This window comes from Babylonia areolata, chromosome 8, assembly GCF_041734735.1.
Source record: "Babylonia areolata isolate BAREFJ2019XMU chromosome 8, ASM4173473v1, whole genome shotgun sequence".
Classification (NCBI taxonomy): Eukaryota; Metazoa; Mollusca; class Gastropoda; order Neogastropoda; family Buccinidae; genus Babylonia; species Babylonia areolata.
Genome location: NC_134883.1, coordinates 48740719 through 48760072, shown reverse-complemented (window position 1 = coordinate 48760072; position 19354 = coordinate 48740719). Strand labels below are relative to the sequence as shown.

The 19354-nt window shown below is 47.5% G+C and overlaps 1 protein-coding gene across 10 annotated transcripts in view; it reads left to right on the top strand.

Annotated features, from left to right (window-relative positions):
* The window catches only part of LOC143284898 (membrane-associated guanylate kinase, WW and PDZ domain-containing protein 1-like), a 155594-nt gene that overhangs the window by 52379 nt on the left and 83861 nt on the right, over positions 1-19354 (top strand). The window contains exon 1 of one of the 10 annotated variants that reach the window (XM_076592035.1): positions 3889-3910. The exons of 8 other annotated variants lie outside the window; for them this stretch is intronic. In XM_076592035.1, the coding sequence (XP_076448150.1) occupies positions 3907-3910 (4 nt within the window). In that variant the 5' untranslated portion in view covers positions 3889-3906. Of the gene's footprint in view, positions 1-3888; positions 3911-10163; positions 11630-19354 lie in introns of those variants that run through there. One more of the 10 variants, XM_076592034.1, reaches the window with a different exon arrangement.

Here is a 19354-nt window from a genome sequence, read left to right as displayed (position 1 = left end):
CTGTTGACCTTGGTCAAGAGACGCAATCTCAAATGGTATGGCCTTGTCACGAGATCATCAGGGCTTGCCAAGACATTCCTGCAGGGCACAGTGCAAGGAGGGAGAAGGAGAGGCAGACAGAGGAAGAGATGGGAGGACAACATCCCAGAATGGACGGGCTTGAGGTTGAGCGATACAATCAGGTCAGAAAACCGAGAGGATTGGAGGATGCTGGTTGCCAGATCACCTGTGGCGCCCCAACGGTCCACAAGACTACGGGATAGGTGGTGGTGATATATAGACGGGGGAAGGGGGGGGGGGGGAGGGCTTGAAACGTGTCATCAAACTCGTAGCATGTTGTTTATAAAGCCCAGCCCACGGCAGGGAGGCCATTGACTCAAAGCGGAATGCCTTTCAATCAAGCCAAGAGAGAAACCAAAATTATGTCGAAGAATTAATTTTAGAATAACGTTAACATTTTCCACTACACCTACGCCCTCCCGCTCAGTCCACGTAGACTTAAGATTTGAATTGAATTTAAAATGTTTTAAAATTTCTTTCAGGAACTGGGGAGAGAGAGAGAGAGAGAGAAGTATCTGGGGGAATCTCGCGGAACAAAGATGAGACAGCTGTGAAATGTTGGTGCTTGATATGATAGCGTGTAGGCCCCAGATGCAGATGCTTGGCACAGAGAGGCGAGTTTAACCGCACGCGCGCACGCGCACACACACACACACACACACACACACACACACACACACACACACACCCCTACCTTACTGTTTTCATAGTGCCATTTTCAGTGTGGACGTTAGGGTCCAGTTTTCCCTTTGTTACGCAACAGACGTCCAAGCCAGTCTTTTGGGCGCCGTTGTGTAGCACATGATATCTTTGTGGTGAAAAGAAAAAGAAGAAGAAGAAGAAAAAAAGAAAACCAGTGAACGAGTGTACGTGCATTTGAGTTCACCTTACGAAAGGGTGCCTCCTCAGAATGACGGTTTGATTAGCCATCTTTCGGTTCTAATTGCGACGTCCCGGTGCTGAATTGACTGTTAGGATGCCACATCAGTGCCCACAGAAAGAGTGTGATTAACTCCCTCAGTACGGCCAGTCCTCTCTTCTCCTCTACACAGACCCCTCGGATGTCCAGTGGGTGTCTGAATGACCCAACCTTTTAGCTTCCGTCGTCAGAATTGTGGTATTCTTTGTCAACATTGACCTCTTCAGTATAAGAGCCTTCCGCTTGCAATATTTTGATGATGGTCATTGGGGTGAAACGCTGTTAACGTCGTCTCTTTCGCCGTTCGTATGGAGAGAGTTAACCTCTTGACTGCTGCTCGCGTGTGTGCACTGTATGTCGGGCTCTCACGGCACTGAGATAAAACGGACTCAACGGGGTCAAGATCAGTCATCGTTTTTCACTTGGACTTTTTCAGAGCGGAACGCCTTTCATTGCTTTTGTTCAGCAGATTGCCAGACTCACTCGCACCCACTTTGAAACTATACAAAACATACTCACTGCACGTTAAGATTTATATGCCACGCTAATCGCATTTCGGCAAAGTTCAGCACTTAAGTAGTGAATAGAATGGTAGGGAAACGGGTGACTTACATGACAGCAACAGCTGAAGAGCCATCCTGAGCTTTTCGTGATGAAAATAAATGGGAGATTGTCCAGAAGATAGAAGCGGTGTTAGCCCTTTGGAAGGCGGTAACCGCTTTACTTCTGCTCTGCTGGGTGCTGTATGCCTGCTGGCTGTTCCACCCTGCCGCTCCATATCATATCCGCGTGTGTGTGTGTGTGTGTGTGTGTGTGTGCGTGCGTGCGTGCGTGCGTGCGCGTGTCCGTGTATATATATATATATATATATATATAATCTCTGTGTGTGTGTGTCCGTGTCCGTGTCTTTGTGTGTGTGTGTGTGTGTTTCTGTGCTCTCTCTCTTTCTCTCTCTCTCTCTTTCTTTCTGTCTCTGTCTCTCTCTCTCTCTCTCTCTCTCTCTCTCTCTCTCTCTGTACCTGTGTGTCTGTGTCTATATCTGTGCGTGTTTCTTGGTGTGTGTGTGTGTGTGTGTGTGTGTGCGCGCGCGCGCGCGTGTAGGAAACATCATCTGTGCGTCCTCTCTGTGTGCTCCCCATACACACATATCGTCCGCACTACACAGCCTCGTCCGTCCCCTGCCCTTCCCTCCTCCCTTCCCTCCCCTCCCCATACCACCCTTCCGCCACTCCTCCTCCGCCTCCCCTCAGCATAACCTATGTAACTTTGGTGTGCGGTGGTTTGACGCTTAGCTGGCAGTCAACAAAGACAGTGTAGTAAGTCTGTAGGGAAGAGAGATAACTCCGGATTTTTTTTTTCATTTTCATTTTTAACTGCGAGGCCACCGCCAAGGGGGCAAGCGGGTAAGAGTAGGAAAAGCAAGTATAGTAAAAGACAAGCAGTGGAACATGAAACTATGAACAGCGTTTCCAAATAGTCGCTTTCGTGTTGCTGACAGTGCGAGGGAGAGGGAGGGAGGGAGAGAGAGGGAAGGAGGGAGGGAGGGAAGTAGAGAGTGAGGGAGGGAAAGAGAGAAGGGGGTGGGATGGAGGGAGGGAGGGGAAGACAAAGAAGAAGAGGAGACAGACAGACAAAGAGGGAGGGATTCTGTGGTCTGTTGCATTCAGAGGATAAGGCAAAAAAAAAACAACCAACATCAAAGTCGATGTGTTCCTTTGGTGGACTCTGCCTCTCCCTCTCTGTGTCTCCCTCCCTCCCTCTCTATCTCTCTCTCTATCTCCCTCCTCTCCCCCCCCCCCCCCCAACCCCCCTCTCTCTTCCCCCTACTCTCTCAGTGTGCGTGCCGTGCCTGTTTAAGTGTGGGATAGGAGGGAGGGGAGGGCGGGGCGGGGTTGGGTAGTGGTGGTGGTGGTGGTGTCGGCACTGCACACACACACACACTCACATACATGACGTATATATATCAAAGCGGTGCAAAACATCCCCTTTCCCCCCTCACCCTCCCCACCCCACCCCCACTCTTCTACCCACCACCCTTCCTCCCTTGCATCCCACGCTGTGTGTGCCCTTTGCCTTGGCCTACATCATTCCACAGACCTCTCAGCACTGGCTGTGGCAGCAACATAACAGCATCAGGGGCAGCGTCACTCGGGCCTGCAGGCCACAAGGAAACCAGAGGTGGATGGTGGTGTCGTGCCAGAGTTCCTCAGGACAACCAGACACCGATCCCTGTATGTGTGTGTGTGTGTGTGGACCATTGACCTCTCTGTCTCACTGGCGTGGACAGTGGTGTGTCCCAGCCAGGAAGGATGCTGAGTGGCATCACCAGGACTTCCTGATCCTGAAGCAGTTGTGGTGCCGGAATCTGCAGCACGCCACGCCACATACATACAGCGTTCCGTGGTTTAGTAGTGGTGTTGTAGTGGTGGTGGGGGAGTGTGGAGTGCAGAGAGTGGCGGGCAGGGCACGGGCACGGGCTGGGAGTTGTTTGTTGGCTGTGAAGTGAAGTGGGTTTGTGTTTCTTTCCCAGACCTGCTGGCCCGTATTTCCCCCCCTTACTCCCCTCCCCTCCCCTCACTCTGCTCCCATCTTCAGTGACAAAGAAACGACAGCTGCTCTCTCTGCTCCTGTTCCTGCTGCTGCTGCTTGCTGCTTGCTGCTGTGACTTGAAGAGATAGCGCAACGCGGTGCCAGTGATGTGTGTACGTCGTACATCTGATGGCAATGTGGTGAACATGTGTGTGCCGTGTCCTTTGACCCCGAGGTGGATGGAGCCAGCTGTGTGAGGCCTGACCCTTCACCCTTCCTTCACCCCTCCTCACCCCTGAGGTCACTGCCGTCTTGTGTTCTGTCAGGGAGGGCCTGCCCCCCCCCCCACCCCCACCCCCACCCCCCATCCCCCTCCGTCGCCAAGCCAAGACGACCACATGGGTGGGTGGACACAATTTCTAGTTCTTGATTATACTGTTATTACTGAGGGATGGCGGTGAATGAATGGGTCTGGTCTGGCTGTTATGGGTCACTGGCCATGTTCATTGTTGTTTACTACGGATGTTCACTGCTCTTGCTCACAGGTGGAGGAAGGGACAGTGAGTGGACAGGGCTTTGTGAACCGAGTGTGCCATCCTGGGGTATCAGAATTGACTGTTGTCCAGTGGTGTCATCAGAACTGACTGTGGTGTCCAGTGGTATCAGACATGTTTGTGGTCGTTCAGTGGTATCATTGTTGACTGCGGTGTGTAATGGTATCAGACTGATTTGACTGTGGTGTCTAATGGTATCGGACTGAATTGACTGAATTGACTGTGGTGTCTAATGGCATCAGGCTGATTTGACTGTGGTGTGTAATGGTATCAGACTGAATTGACTGTGATGTCTAATGGTATCAGACTTAATTGACTGCGGTGTCTAATGGTATCAGACTGATTTGTCTGCGGTGTGTAATGGTATCAGACTGATTTGACTGCGGTGTCTAATGGTATCAGACTGATTTGACTGTGGTGTGTAATGGTATCAGACTGAATTGACTGCAGTGTGTAATGGTATCAGACTGAATTGACTGCGGTGTGTAATGGTATCAGACTGAATTGACTGTGGTGTGTAATGGTATCAGACTGATTTGTCTGTGGTGTGTAATGGTATCAGACTGAATTGACTGCAGTGTGTAATGGTATCAGACTGAATTGACTGTGGTGTGTAATGGTATCAGACTGATTTGACTGTGGTGTCTAATGGTATCAGACTGAATTGACTGCAGTGTGTAATGGTATCAGACTGAATTGACTGCAGTGTCTAATGGTATCGGACTGAATTGTCTGTGGTGTCTAATGGTATCAGACTGAATTGACTGCGGTGTGTAATGGTATCAGACTGAATTGACTGTGGTGTGTAATGGTATCAGACTGATTTGACTGTGGTGTCTAATGGTATCAGACTGAATTGACTGCAGTGTGTAATGGTATCAGACTGAATTGACTGCGGTGTCTAATGGTATCGGACTGAATTGTCTGTGGTGTCTAATGGTATCAGACTGAATTGACTGCGGTGTGTAATGGTATCAGACTGAATTGACTGTGGTGTCTAATGGTATCAGACTGATTTGACTATGGTGTCTAATGGTATCAGACTGAATTGACTGTGGTGTGTAATGGTATCAGACTGAATTGACTGCGGTGTGTAATGGTATCAGACTGAATTGACTGTGGTGTGTAATGGTATCAGACTGAATTGACTGCGGTGTGTAATGGTATCAGATTGAATTGATTGTGGTGTGTAATGGTATCAGACTGAATTGACTGAACTGACTGCGGTGTGTGATGGTATCAGACTGAATTGACTGTGGTGTGTAATGCTATCAGACTGAATTGACTGTGGTGTGTAATGCTATCAGACTGAATTGACTGTGGTGTGTAATGGCATCAGGCTGATTTGACTGTGGTGTGTAATGGTATCAGACTGAATTGACTGCGGTGTCTAATGGTATCGGACTGAATTGTCTGTGGTGTCTAATGGTATCAGACTGAATTGACTGTGGTGTGTAATGGTATCAGACTGAATTGACTGCGGTGTGTAATGGTATCAGACTGAATTGACTGCGGTGTGTAATGGTATCAGACTGAATTGACTGTGGTGTCTAATGGTATCGGACTGAATTGTCTGTGGTGTGTAATGGTATCAGACTGAATTGACTGCGGTGTCTAATGGTATCGGACTGAATTGTCTGTGGTGTCTAATGGTATCAGACTGAATTGACTGCGGTGTGTAATGGTATCAGACTGCATTGACTGTGGTGTCTAATGGTATCGGACTGAATTGTCTGTGGTGTCTAATGGTATCAGACTGAATTGACTGCGGTGTGTAATGGTATCAGACTGATTTGACTGTGGTGTGTAATGGTATCAGACTGATTTGACTGTGGTGTGTAATGGTATCAGACTGAATTGACTGTGGTGTGTAATGGTATCAGACTGAATTGACTGCGGTGTCTAATGGTATCAGACTGATTTGACTGTGGTGTCTAATGGTATCGGACTGAATTGACTGAACTGACTGTGGTGTCTAATGGTATCAGACTGAATTGACTGCGGTGTGTAATGCTATCAGACTGAATTGACTGTGGTGTGTAATGGTATCAGACTGAATTGACTGTGGTGTCTAATGGTATCAGACTGAATTGACTGTGGTGTGTAATGCTATCAGACTGAATTGACTGTGGTGTGTAATGGTATCAGACTGAATTGACTGTGGTGTGTAATGCTATCAGACTGAATTGACTGTGGTGTGTAATGGTATCAGACTGAATTGACTGTGGTGTCTAATGGTATCAGACTGAATTGACTGTGGTGTGTAATGCTATCAGACTGAATTGACTGTGGTGTGTAATGGTATCAGACTGAATTGACTGTGGTGTGTAATGGTATCAGACTGAATTGACTGTGGTGTGTAATGGTATCAGACTGAATTGACTGTGGTGTCTAATGGTATCAGACTGAATTGACTGTGGTGTGTAATGGTATCAGACTGAATTGACTGCGGAATTGACTGCGGTGTCTAATGGTATCAGGCTGAATTGACTGTGGTGTCTGATGGTATCAGACTGATTTGACTGTGGTGTCTAATGGTATCAGACTGAATTGACTGCGGAATTGACTGTGGTGTCTAATGGTATCAGACTGAATTGACTGCGGAATTGACTGTGGTGTCTAATGGTATCAGACAGAATTGACTGTGCTGTTTAGTGATATCAGATATTATTGACTGTTGTATAATTGTATCAGGCAGAATTGACTTTGACGTCCAGATGTATCGGACAGAGTTGACTGTGGTGTCCAATGGTATCAGACAGTGACTGTAGTTTGGTTGTATCAGACTGAATTGACCGTATTGTTCAATAGGATCTGACAGAATAGACTGTGTTGTTCAGTGATGTATCAGGCAGATTTGACTGTGATGTGTAACGGTGTTAGACAGAATTGACAGTGGTGTTCAGTGGTATTAGACAGAATTGACTGTGATGTCTAACGGTGTCAGACAGAATTGACAGTGGTGTTCAGTGGTATTAGACAGAATTGACTGTGATATCTAACGGTGTCAGACAGAATTGGCAGTGGTGTTCAGTGGTATCAGACAGAATTGACAGTGGTGTTCAGTGGTATTAGACAGAATTGACTGTGATGTCTAACGGTGTCAGACAGAATTGACAGTGGTGTTCAGTGGTATTAGACAGAATTGACTGTGAATCTAACGGTGTCAGACAGAATTGACAGTCGTGTTCAGTGGTATCAGACAGAATTGATTGTGATGTCTGTGTCAGACAGAATTGACAGTGGTGTTCAGTGGTATCAGACAGAATTGACTGTGATGTCTAACGGTGTCAGACAGAATTGACAGTGGTGTTCAATGGTATCAGACAGAATTGACTGTGATGTCTGACGGTATCAGAATTGGCAGTGGTGTTCAATGGTATCAGATAGAATTGACTGTGATGTCTGTGTCAGACAGAATTGACAGTGGTGTTCAGTGGTATCAGACAGAATTGACTGTGATGTCTTTGTCAGACAGAATTGACAGTGGTGTTCAGTGGTATCAGACAGAATTGACTGTGATGTCTTTGTCAGACAGAATTGACAGTGGTGTTCAGTGGTATCAGACAGAACTGACTGTGATGTCTGACGGTATCAGAATTGGCAGTGGTGTTCAATGGTATCAGACAGAATTGACTGTGATGTCTGTGTCAGACAGAATTGACAGTGGTGTTCAATGGTATCAGACAGAATTGACTGTGATATCTGACGGTATCAGAATTGGCAGTGGTGTTCAATGGTATCAGACAGAATTGACTGTGATGTCTGTGTCAGACAGAATTGACAGTGGTGTTCAGTGGTATCGTACAGAATTGACTGTGATGTCTAACGGTGTAAGACAAAATTGACAGTGGTGTTCAATATTATCAGACAGAATTGACTGTGATGTCTAACGGTATCAGAATTGGCAGTGGTGTTCAATGGTATCAGACAGAATTGACTGTGATATCTAACGGTGTCAGACAGAATTGACAGTGGTGTTCAGTGGTATCAGACAGAATTGACTGTGATGTCTAAGTGTGTCAGACAGAATTGACAGTGGTGTTCAGTGGTATCAGACAGACAGAATTGACTGTGGTACCTCATGGTATCGGACAGAAATTGATGCGCACAAGGCAAAAGAAACTGGAAATGTTGATTGAAAGGAACGGACGAGTTCCGTGTTGAAATGCGTTGCTTGTTAGGTAAGTTCGCGCTTACTGTGTATTTTGGTGACGCACTGGTTTGAATGGTCACTGTCAGTCATCTCCCTTTGTTTATCAGATTCTAAAAAACACCACCACCACCACCACCACAACAACAACAACAACAACAAAACACACAAAAAACAGGCTCTCTTGACAGTCGGAGATTTCCCGCTCTCTCTCCGCACTGTAGTACTGGTGATGGTGAAGACCGTGAAAGAACCGTGAAATACTACAGTATGACAACAGTACCACAACATAATATTTACTTGTACACTTATCAGAACACATTGTTTGATCCTGTCTCTCTGTTTCTCTGTCTGTCTCTGTCTGTCTGTCTGTCTGTCTGTCTCTCTCTCTCTCTCTCTCTCTCTCTCTCTCTCTCTGTCTGCCCCTCCCTCGCCGTCTTAGTTCCCACGTTCTCTGTTCGCTGTCTTTGTCGCTCTCTCTTTCTCTCTCTCTGTCTCTCCCTCTCTCTCTATCAAACACACACACGCGCGCGCGCGCGCACACACACACACACACACACACACGCACACACATACACACACACACACACTTTCCTAAGAACAGGTTGGGTGGGGGGAGCTAGTGAGTCAGTCGGATGCAGAGAGAAAGAGGAAAGGAAGGCGGCACGGTGGTGGTGGTGGGGATGGTGGGGGTTAGGGGTGGGAGGGGGGGGGGGGCGAGCGGAGGAGATGTTACGTGCAATAATAGCACAACAGTGAGTAAGACTGAGCAGGGATGATGTCAGGTGTATTGTTAGCTGTGATGCTCGCTGCTCTCTCTCTCCCCCTCCCCCCCCCAACACACACACACCCTGTTAACTGACTTACAAAAACACAAAGTCTGTATTATGGAAACCAACGGCTTTTTTCTTGTCTTGCTTGGCATCCTCCACTGCTGGTTCGCTGCCTGTGAGCTCTGTCAGAGCCAGCTTCCCTTCCCCCACCCCCACCCCCATTGTATCTCTCCCTCCCTCCCTTCTCTTTGTGCGTGTGTATATATATATATGTGTGTGTGTGTGTGTGTGTGTGTGTGAGAGAGAGAGAGAGAGAGAGAGAGAGAGAGAACACGAGTGTGTATTAGAGTGGGGGAGGGAGGGTGGAAGTATATATGTACACGTATGATTTTTTTTTTTTTTCACGCCACGTGTGCATGCCTTCAGTTCCATAAAGAATGCAGCAAGCGAGGCAGCAGGCAGGGTGAAAGCTGAGAACACACCCGGCTTGGAAAATGCATCGGAACGACTTTTAAAAAAACAACAAAAAAACGGCTCGTGATATAGGCGCCCCCCCATCCCCCATCTCCACCCACACCTCCCCTTTACCCCTATCTCTCATTCCTCATCATCCTTCCTTCCTCCCCCTTCCAATATCCCCCACTCTTTTTTTTTCTTCTTCTTTTTTTTCCCCAGGTATGCACATGTCCATAGACTTGCTGCCAACATCACTATGTGCCTCCGAAATCAGGGTGATGGAGTGTTTTCCTCACGTTAGACCCCCACCCCCACCCACCCCGACCGACCCCCTTTCTCCCCTGCCACCCCACAAACATACATGTATGTGTAGGACAGACAGCCTCGTGAGTGCAGTGCCAGGGGCTTGTGGTGCTGTGCTAATTGCCCTGTCATGCGGATTGAGTTCCATCCATTGCTAGGGAAGGGGGGTCGGGGGGGGGGGGGGGGGACCTGTATTGCAGTCAACAACTACGTGTTACTTTTCCCATTCCACGGGAAGGGAAGGAGGTTTTGTAGGCTGGGTGATGATGAGGAGGAGGAGGAGGAGGTTGATGGTGAGTCCCATCATGGCCTTCGTCAGTGCTACACGGTCCTGTGGGGGTGTTATGGTGGGAGAGGTGATGGTGGGGGGAGGGGGGAGGGGGTGTGGGGGGTGTACTGGAGTGCACACGTCTTGTTCCGGAGTCTGCCTGTTGGGTCACACGAGAAGTGGAGTTGCCAAACGTCACTCTGGCACCTTGGGTGTAGTCATGAATTATCCCTCCACAAGGTCTGTGATGACTGTGCCATGGACGTAACTTCTACCACTGTACCAGTCCAGTTTCATGGTGGGTTTTTTTTTTTCTTTCTTCGTTGCCAGAGATTTCGCTCGCCACAGAGAGAGGGGGCAGACTGCTTGCCTGACGACTACCACCACTACATGTTTCCCTCTAGCCATGGATTGGACAAGACAAGATGTGGGAGACGGGGGAGAATGAGTGTGGGCACACATAAAAGTTGAGCTGTGTGTTTCCATGAAGACAGGAGTTTGTCAAAGCACTGTAGTCTGATAGAAATGAAAACAGGAGAGTGGATTTGTCATGCTACTTCTGCTTCTGCGTGTTACCCCCGTCGGCAGAGATTTAGCAGAACACAGTTGTGTGAGAAACCGAAAGAGGAGAGTGAATTTGTCATGCTACTGCCGTAACTGCGTGTTACCTTGTCGGCAGAGATTTATCAAACCAGGGTAGACTCCGGGGGGAAAAAAAGGGGGGAAAAGTAATGAGCTGTCAGACGTCTTCTCCCACAATTTGTACATGTTATCGTGAAGGTAGAGATTAGCCCCCCAAAAAGTGGTCTGTGAGCAGAAGAGTGTGTCTAGTACTACTTCTGTCACTGTGTGTGTTGATGTGTTGTCAGAGATTTACCAAGACAAGGTGAGCTGAGAGGGAAAAAAAAGAAAAAAAAAAGACTTAAACCGTATCATACTACTACTTCATCTAACACGTGTTAGTTACCCTGTCGGTCGAGATTTACAATAGTGATCCGAGAGAAAAAGGAAGAGTGGGACAGAATAATTATTGTCACACTGCTTCTGCTGTTGCGTGTTGCTCAATGGGCAGAGATTTACCAAGACAAAGCGGACACTCCTTGGAAAGTAAAAAGAACGGACCTTGTCATACTTCTACCAAGGAGCCTGTACAGGGAAATGTATACATATGCTCTTTGTTTTGTTTTTCTTCTGCAACGTGTATCCTGAAGGTAGAGAGAGATTACCAGGAAAAAAAAGAGCGGTCCCGTTTTTTTGTTTTTTGTTTTTTTGTGTGTTTTTTTTTTTTAAGGAAGAAGGAGAAGAAGAAGAAGGGGAAAAAAGACTGTCCACTGCTGCTGCAAATACTAAAATGCTACACATGCTACGCTGAAGGCAGAAGATAAAACCCGCGACAGAGGGAGGGTTAGAAATCTGTTGATGTATAAGGTCTGCAGCGGTGGTATCCAGCTGACTGTACATGCCGTGTGATAAGGCAGAGTGATGGGACTTGTTCTGGCTCCGTCCTGACTGGAAAGCTGGATAGTAGAGTGAGCGAGTGGAGCTGCACTTCTGCACGTCGGCACTGGTGAAGCTGAAGAAACATGAAAGACCTGTGGAATTCTGTGGCGGCAGGTAGGCACGGTGGTGGTGGTGGTGGTGGTGGGTGGAGGGATGGTGTTCTTATACAGTAATGGTATAAGCGATTCAGCATGGGTGGGTAGGTGGGTGATCACTATGATGTTCGGCTTCGGAGTAGCGGGCGATTTTTTTTTTAGCCTTGTGTCATTCATTCTCTGTAGCGGTTGGCGGTTCTTGTGTTGGACTGGTTAGTATTGTATTCCAAGTTTTACCACTCAGCTTACCTTGTGGAGATCTTTCTTCGTCGGTTGGTACCTATTCTGTAAGATTATTTGGTTTTATACACCTTTAAAAAAAAATCATTTTACAGTTGTAATTATGATAAATGTACGTATACGTCTTGTCTTGTCATGTCTTTCTTTGCCTTACCTTGTCGATTGGATTGTTTTGTTTCGTACACCTTTTTTTTTCTTCTTCTCTCTTTCTAATAAAGTAAACATACTTTATGTCTTGTCTGGTCATGTCTTGTGTTGTTTTGTCTTGCAGTTGACGTAGACGTTGAGTGGTCAGCAGGCAGGTGTTGTGTTGGATGGACAGTGTTGTGGCCAGGGTAATGATAACTAGGAGCAGGAGTCGGGGGATATGGACAGGTGGGGGTGTTGTGTGTTGGGAGGTTTGGATTGGACTGCAGCTGCTTTGACGTGGGATTTCATTCTGCCTTGGCTGGCAGACATCGTTTTGTGTTCTCGGTGTAATTCTGCTTTTTTTACCTTGACATTTTAACCTTGAATGTAGATGTGTATAGTTTATAGCATGGGGTTTTCACCTGGTGTGTAGGTGTGCGTATATCAGTGGTTTCCACTTGGTGTGTAGTTTTATTTATATCACAGGGTCTTCACCTGTTGTGTAGGTGTGTATATGTCATGGGTTTTGACTTGGTGTGCAGGTGTGTTTATATCATGGTGTTTTCACTTGGTGTGTGGGTGTGTATATATCATGGGGTTTTCACCTGCTGTTTATGTGCATATATATCGTGGGTTTTTACTTGGTGTGTAGGTGTGTATCTATCATGGGGTTTTCACCTGCTGTTTAGGTGCATGTATATCATGGGTTTTTACTTGGTGTGTAGGTGTGTATCTATCATGGGGTTTTCACCTGCTGTTTAGGTGCATGTATATCATGGGTTTTTACTTGGTGTGTAGGTGTGTATCTATCATGGGGTTTTTACCTGGTGTGTTGGTGTGTATATATCATGGGGTTTTCACCTGCTGTGTAGGTGTGTATATATCATGGGTTTTTTTCACCTGATGTGTCGGTGTGTATACATTATGAGGTTTTCACCTGGTATGTGGGTGTGTATATATCATGGGTTTTTACTTGGTGTGTAGGTGTGTATATATCATGAGGTTTTCACCTGGTGTGTGGGTGTGTCTATGTCATGGGTTTTTATTTGGTGTGTAGGTGTGTTTATATCAATATGGGGTTTTCACCTGGTGTGTGGGTGTGTATATATCATATACTGGGTTTTTACTTGGTGTGTAGGTGTGTTTATATCAATATGGGGTTTTCATCTGATGTGTATATATCATGGGTTTTTTTCACCTGATGTGTAGGTGTGTATGTGTCATGGGGTTTTCACCTGGTGTGTAGGTGTGTATGTTTGATGGGGTTTTCACGGGGTATGTAGGTGTGGATGTTCCATTGGCAGATAGGAAGTAAATAAGGAATGGTTAGTGCTGTTGCAGACAGGAAGTGAAGAAGGAGTGGTTGGTGCTGTTGCAGATAGGAAGTAAATAAGGAATGGTTAGTGCTGTTGCAGATAGGAAGTAAATAAGGAATGGTTAGTGCTGTTGCAGATAGGAAGTAAATAAGGAATGGTTAGTGCTGTTGCAGATAGGAAGTAAATAAGGAATGGTTAGTGCTGTTGCAGATAGGAAGTAAATAAGGAATGGTTAGTGCTGTTGCAGATAGGAAGTAAATAAGGAATGGTTAGTGCTGTTGCAGACAGGAAGTGAAGAAGGAGTGGTTGGTGCTGAAAGCAGCATCACTCCCTTTTTTTTTTTTTTTTTAACCACTGTGTGTGGAATGGATAGACCAGGTATTGAGGTGTGAAGGGTGTTGTACCTCCTGGCCTTAGCAGCTGGCAAGTGGTCCCTCGCTGTCGGCCTCCGACAGGTGTGTGTGTGTGTGTGGAGAGGGATGGGATGGAGTAAGGTTTGGGGGGGGGGGGGGGGAGGGCATTGGGGGCAGACTCTTACCTGAGGAATTCCACTTGCAGCAAAAAGTACCAAGGATCTTTGTACCGAGGGATGTTTCCTTGCAGGCAGTGGGCACTAAGTGGCTGATGATGGCTCCCCTCGTCTCTCCCCTCTGCCTGGCCCACTCCTGTCAGCCTTGTCCGCCCTCTCGCTACACTGGGCAAGTCAGGGGGGGTGCCGTGTTGGGAGAGGGGGGTGGGGGGAGGGGGCGGTAGGGATGCGTGAGGGGGCAGGATGGAGGAGAGGGAAACTGTGAGCACGTGGTTGTTTGGTTCCAAGAGCTTGTATTGTACCTAACTAGCTTCTTGACAGGTTTTGTACCCAAGCAGCTTCTTTACAGTTTTTTGTTTTGCTTCTTGACAGGTTTTGTACCCAACTAGCTTCTTCAAAGGTTTTGTTCCCAACTAGCTTCTTGACAGCTTTTGTACCCAACTAGCTTCTTCAAAGGTTTTGTTCCCAACTTGCTTCTTCAAAGGTTTTGTTCCCAACTAGCTTCTTGACAGCTTTTGTACCCAACTAGCTTCTTCAAAGGTTTTGTTCCCAATTAGCTTCTTCACATGTTTTTTTTTTCTCCCCAAATAGCTTCTTCAATTTTGTACTTCGTTACAGGTTTTGTACCGAACTAGCTTCTTCACAGGTTTTGTACCCAGTTAGCTTCTTCACAGGTTTTGTACTTCGTTACAGGTTTTGTACCGAACTAGCTTCTTCACAGGTTTTGTACCCAGCTAGCTTCTTCAAAGGTTTTGTACCCAGCTAGCTTCTTCACAGGTTTTGTACTTCGTTACAGGTTTTGTACCCAGCTAGCTTCTTCACAGGTTTTGTACCCAACTAGCTTCTTCACAGTTTTGTATCCAGCTAGCTTCTTCACAGTTTTGTACCCAGCTAGCTTCGTTACAGGTTCTTCCGTGGGTTCCTCTTGTTTCCGTAGTGTGCCTATGTTGTGTGTGTCAGTTCCGGTGATGATGGTTGTTGGATTCTTTGCTTGAATTTTCAGTCGTTTATTGTGTGTTGTTCACTGTCGTTGTCCTGTCAGCAGTGTCTTTCCCACCAAAAGCGGTGCCTGCTGTTCTCGTAACGAGAGAACATGTAGATATATATACATAAACGTGTGGCATGTTGTTGTTGTCTGAAGGAGACCGACGTTGTATTGTGTGTGTGTGTGTGTGTGTGTGTGTGTGTGTGTGTGTGTACCCACTGAACCACAATGCCAGCACGGGTCCTGCCGTCTACACTGTGTCTGATTGTCTTTTTCTTTATCTCTCTCTCTCTCTCTCTCTCTCTCTCTCTCTCTCACACACACACACACACACAGACGCACGCACGCAAACACACACACGCACGCAAACACACAGACACACACACACAGACGCACGCACGCAAACACACACTCGCACGCAAACACAGACACAGACACAGACACAGACACACACACACACACACACACACACACACACACTGAAAAGTCGACACGGACACCTTGGTAAAGGTTCGAGCGGTAAAGGAAGCCAGCAGTCTGACTCACGGTCTGAGAAAACCAGCAAGGGGCCATGTCTCACATGGATGACCCGCCAACAGCAGATTGATCACTGAAAACATCATCATCATCATCATCTCTCTCTCTCTCTCTCTCTCTCTCTCTGTCTCTCTCTCTTACGTGTCTCTCTCTTTCATGTTGTCTCTGTCTCTTGTCTGTTGTGAGGGCTGGATGTAAAAAAAAAGCAGCAAAACTATGCTTACTCCAATACCCTCGTGAAATAAAAAGTCGTTTCGTTTCTCTCTCACTCGCACTCTCTCTATCTTCTCTCTCTCTCTCTCACACACACACACACACACACACACACACACACACACACACGCACGCACACACACACACACACACACACACACACACACACACACACACACACACACACACGAGTGTCAGTGTGACGTGGCGTCCTGTCATAGGATAAACATGTCTTTTTCTTCTTCTTTTTGAAATTAAAAAAAAAATTTTTATCAGTGACCGGGACAGTTTAAATGTGGTTAGAACGGTGGGAGTGGTGTTTGTTGGTACTTGTGTTTTCTTTAGCAGAGAGAGAGGGGGGTGGTGGTGGTGGTGAAGGTAGGTAGGTTAGAAGGGGTGGGTGGTGTGGAGAGCGGTGGGGGTGGGGGGGGGGGGGGTGGCAGGGTGCGTCACCATATCTCCTCATCGCTTACCTTCCTTCCTTCCTCCCTGCTGGTTCTGTGGCTGACAGACCACCGTGAAACAACAAACACCACGCCCACCCCCTTACCCAGCACACACCCCTCCCCTGCCCTCCCAAACACACACGCACACACACACACGCACGCACACACACACACACACACACACACACACACACACACACACACACACACACACACACACACACACCCTTACCAGATAGAGAGAGAGAGTGGTGGTGATGGAGGGAGGGAAGAGGGAAGAAGTTGAACGGGAAGTATTATATCTGGTAAGGCCACTGAGATACGGCATCAACACCAAAGTTGTTGGGTGTCCGCGCCTCCATGGTGGATGGGTTGTTGTTGTTGTTGTTGATGATGATGTTGATGTTTCTCTCTACCAAGTAGATAGGAGCGTGAGTTTCACACTGGGCGGGGTCCGTAGGTGACTAATGAAACTCCAGTGCGGGCTGTGAAGTGTGTGTGGCACTGTGGGCAGGGGGTGTAGCTGGCGCTGTCCAGGTGTAGATGGGTTAACCGCCAAGCTCGCATTTATGCACTAGTCGTGGTAGGGGGGACCCATGTCACTGAAAGTTGACCATTCATTGGTCTGTTATCCATGAACCTACTGCTCTTATTATGTTCGGTGGTAGGATAGGCCATATTTTCTATACATCGCAGGTGGAATCCCCTAGCTATTCTTAACCACTGTCTTTTCTGTGTTTATACCACAAGGGAATTTTGTACTCTGAATTGACTGGCGGTGAAAGGGTTAAGTGCCTTCTCCTCGCGTTGCAGGCTTTCCGGATTGGCGGTGTGTGGGTAGATAGATAGTGGACTTTACACAGAAAGGAGAGCACTGAGATATATATGTTTACATCATATGTCTTTGGTGGAGAGGGATGGTTTGACTGGTGTGGCAAGTAATGAGTATGGCTGTTCCAGCAGTGGGTGTGTGATATCTTGTACGCGTACTGCTGACTGAGCTGTTCCTCCTAGCTGCCCCCCCCTCCCCCTCCCCCTCCTCCTGTCCTTCCAGCTCCCCCCCCCCCCAGGGTGTTGTCGAGTGACTTGGATAAGACGTTGGGAAAGGTGGAGTTATTATTGACCACACAGGTAGACATCATGGGGGGCGGGGGGGGGGGGGGGGATGATACAAGTGATGATTAATGCTGCACGTATGTGCTGCGTCTTGTGCGTCCGGAGACAGATCAAAGCACACTAAGTCATTCACAAATCCGACTGAAATTGATGAGAAAGACAACGCTTATAAGTAGTTACGTTTCGTCAAATAAGCTTAGAGAAACAAGGGATGGAAAGAGAAGGGAGCAGGCAGGGGGAGGGGGAGAGGGGTTCGGTGGCGGGGGGGTGGAGGGGGTAAAGGTGAAGCTGTTTTGGAAAGAGGTTTTTAATTAAGGCCAGACTTGAGAGAGCTGAGCGCAGAGACCAACTGGGAGACACAAACCCCACGTGTTCTTCAAAACTTACTGACTAGTCACCCGTAACGCCCACTGCCTTTCCACACTCGCTGCAATGGCGTCTTTTCTCTGGAGCATCTCTCTCTCTCTCTCTCTCTCTTTCACTTTCTCTCCTCAGTCTCTCTCTCTCTCTCTCTCTCTCTCCCTCCCTCCCTCCCCGTCCCACCCTCCCTCTCTCTCACTCTGTCTTTATCTATCTCTCCCCCCCTCTCTCTCTCTCTCTCTCTCTCTCCCTCCCTCCCTCCCTCCCCGTCCCACCCTCCCTCTCTCTCACTCTGTCTTTATCTATCTCTCCCCCCCCTCTCTCTCTCTCTCTTCCCCCTCCCTCCCTCCCTGACCTTGAAAAACACGTGGCAAGCACGTGAAGCTTCCTGTGAAGTGTTTGGCAGACAGCAGCCCAGTCTCAAGGTGACTGGATCGATGTGTTATCGATGTTTCAGTCGCTAAGGGAGAGGGCGTCTTGACATGACACTGCCACATGCCTCTTCCTCTTCCTCACCTATCTCGTTTCAGCAGATTTTTGTTTGTCCTTTTCAGTTAAATACCTAATCTTTTTCCTTGTCATGTGTGCAAATTATGCAACTTGAACAAATAATTATCATGTCATGAAGAGGAAGAGCTGCCTGACCTTGAGTTTATACTTCTTTTTTTTTTCTACTGCCGTGCTGATGCATATTGTATCATTGTGTGTTGTCTGATCGGTATTGCATGGATTTTCTGGAATCCTAGGTTTATGTACATGAATGTGGCAATACCCGTGCCTCATTTTCTTTTTCTTTTTTTTTTTTTTTCTTTTTTTTTGGTGTTTGTTGTTGTTGTTTTACATGTTTTAGGAGATCGATATTTTACAGTTTTTCAAACCCTGCCAAAGGCCCTGCTGGGATATAAGCAATAAAAGATAAAGATAATCAGTGAAATCAGGCCTGCAACCCTCAGTCCGATGGTTTCAACAGGAGGGCTGGAGCAGAAGGGAATGAAATCCCGAGTTAGTCCTGGCATCATTACACCCGCCTCCTGTCCTGCACCCCTCAACTCGCCCATCACCCCACACACACAGCGCCCTGATCGGGGATTCGAACCTCCATCCTCTCTGCAGCTAAGAAGGTGGTAGAATGGTTAGGACGCTCGCCTGCCAGTGCAGAGTCCGTGAAGGTCTGAGTTCAAGTCCCGCCCTTAAGTTGGACTGGAAAATGGAACCGAGCGTCTTCTGGTCGTTCGGATGGGACGATAAACCGAGGTCCGGTGTGCAGCACGTCCTTGTCGCACTGAAAGAGAACCCATGGCAGCGAGAGAGTTGTCCTCTGTCCTCTGGCAAATTCTATGGAAGAAATCCACTCGGATAGGTACACAAACATCATTATGCATGCACTCGAGGCTTGACGAAACGCGTTGGGTTATGCTGCAGCATGTCAGGCATCTGCCTAGCGGATGTGGTGTAGCGTGCATGGATTTGTCCGAACGCAGTAACGCCTCCTTGAGAAACTGAAACTGGAACTGAAAATCAACAGCCAGTGCAGTGCCAAGACAGTGAAGTGCGTACGGGAACAACGAGGTCATTGCCACACAGTACTGGGCGTTGTGAGGCTTCCTCGGATCAGACTCTGAACGTGTGAGGTGATTATCTCATCCCAGACAACATGTTAACTGTAGTAGCAGGGGTCGGGGGGTTGGGTTGCGTAAGCGATCACAGCAGCGCTGTTTGCTTTGCGTTAAAAAGTTCCCTAACTCTGCGCCAGTGTCAGCAGACTTGAAGCAGGACAAGTCTTAACGCGGAGGAAACAGCGCTGCTATGATAACGCTCATGTGGAGGAATAGAAACTTGAGCTGTTCTATCTCCCTGACTTGTTCTCTTTACT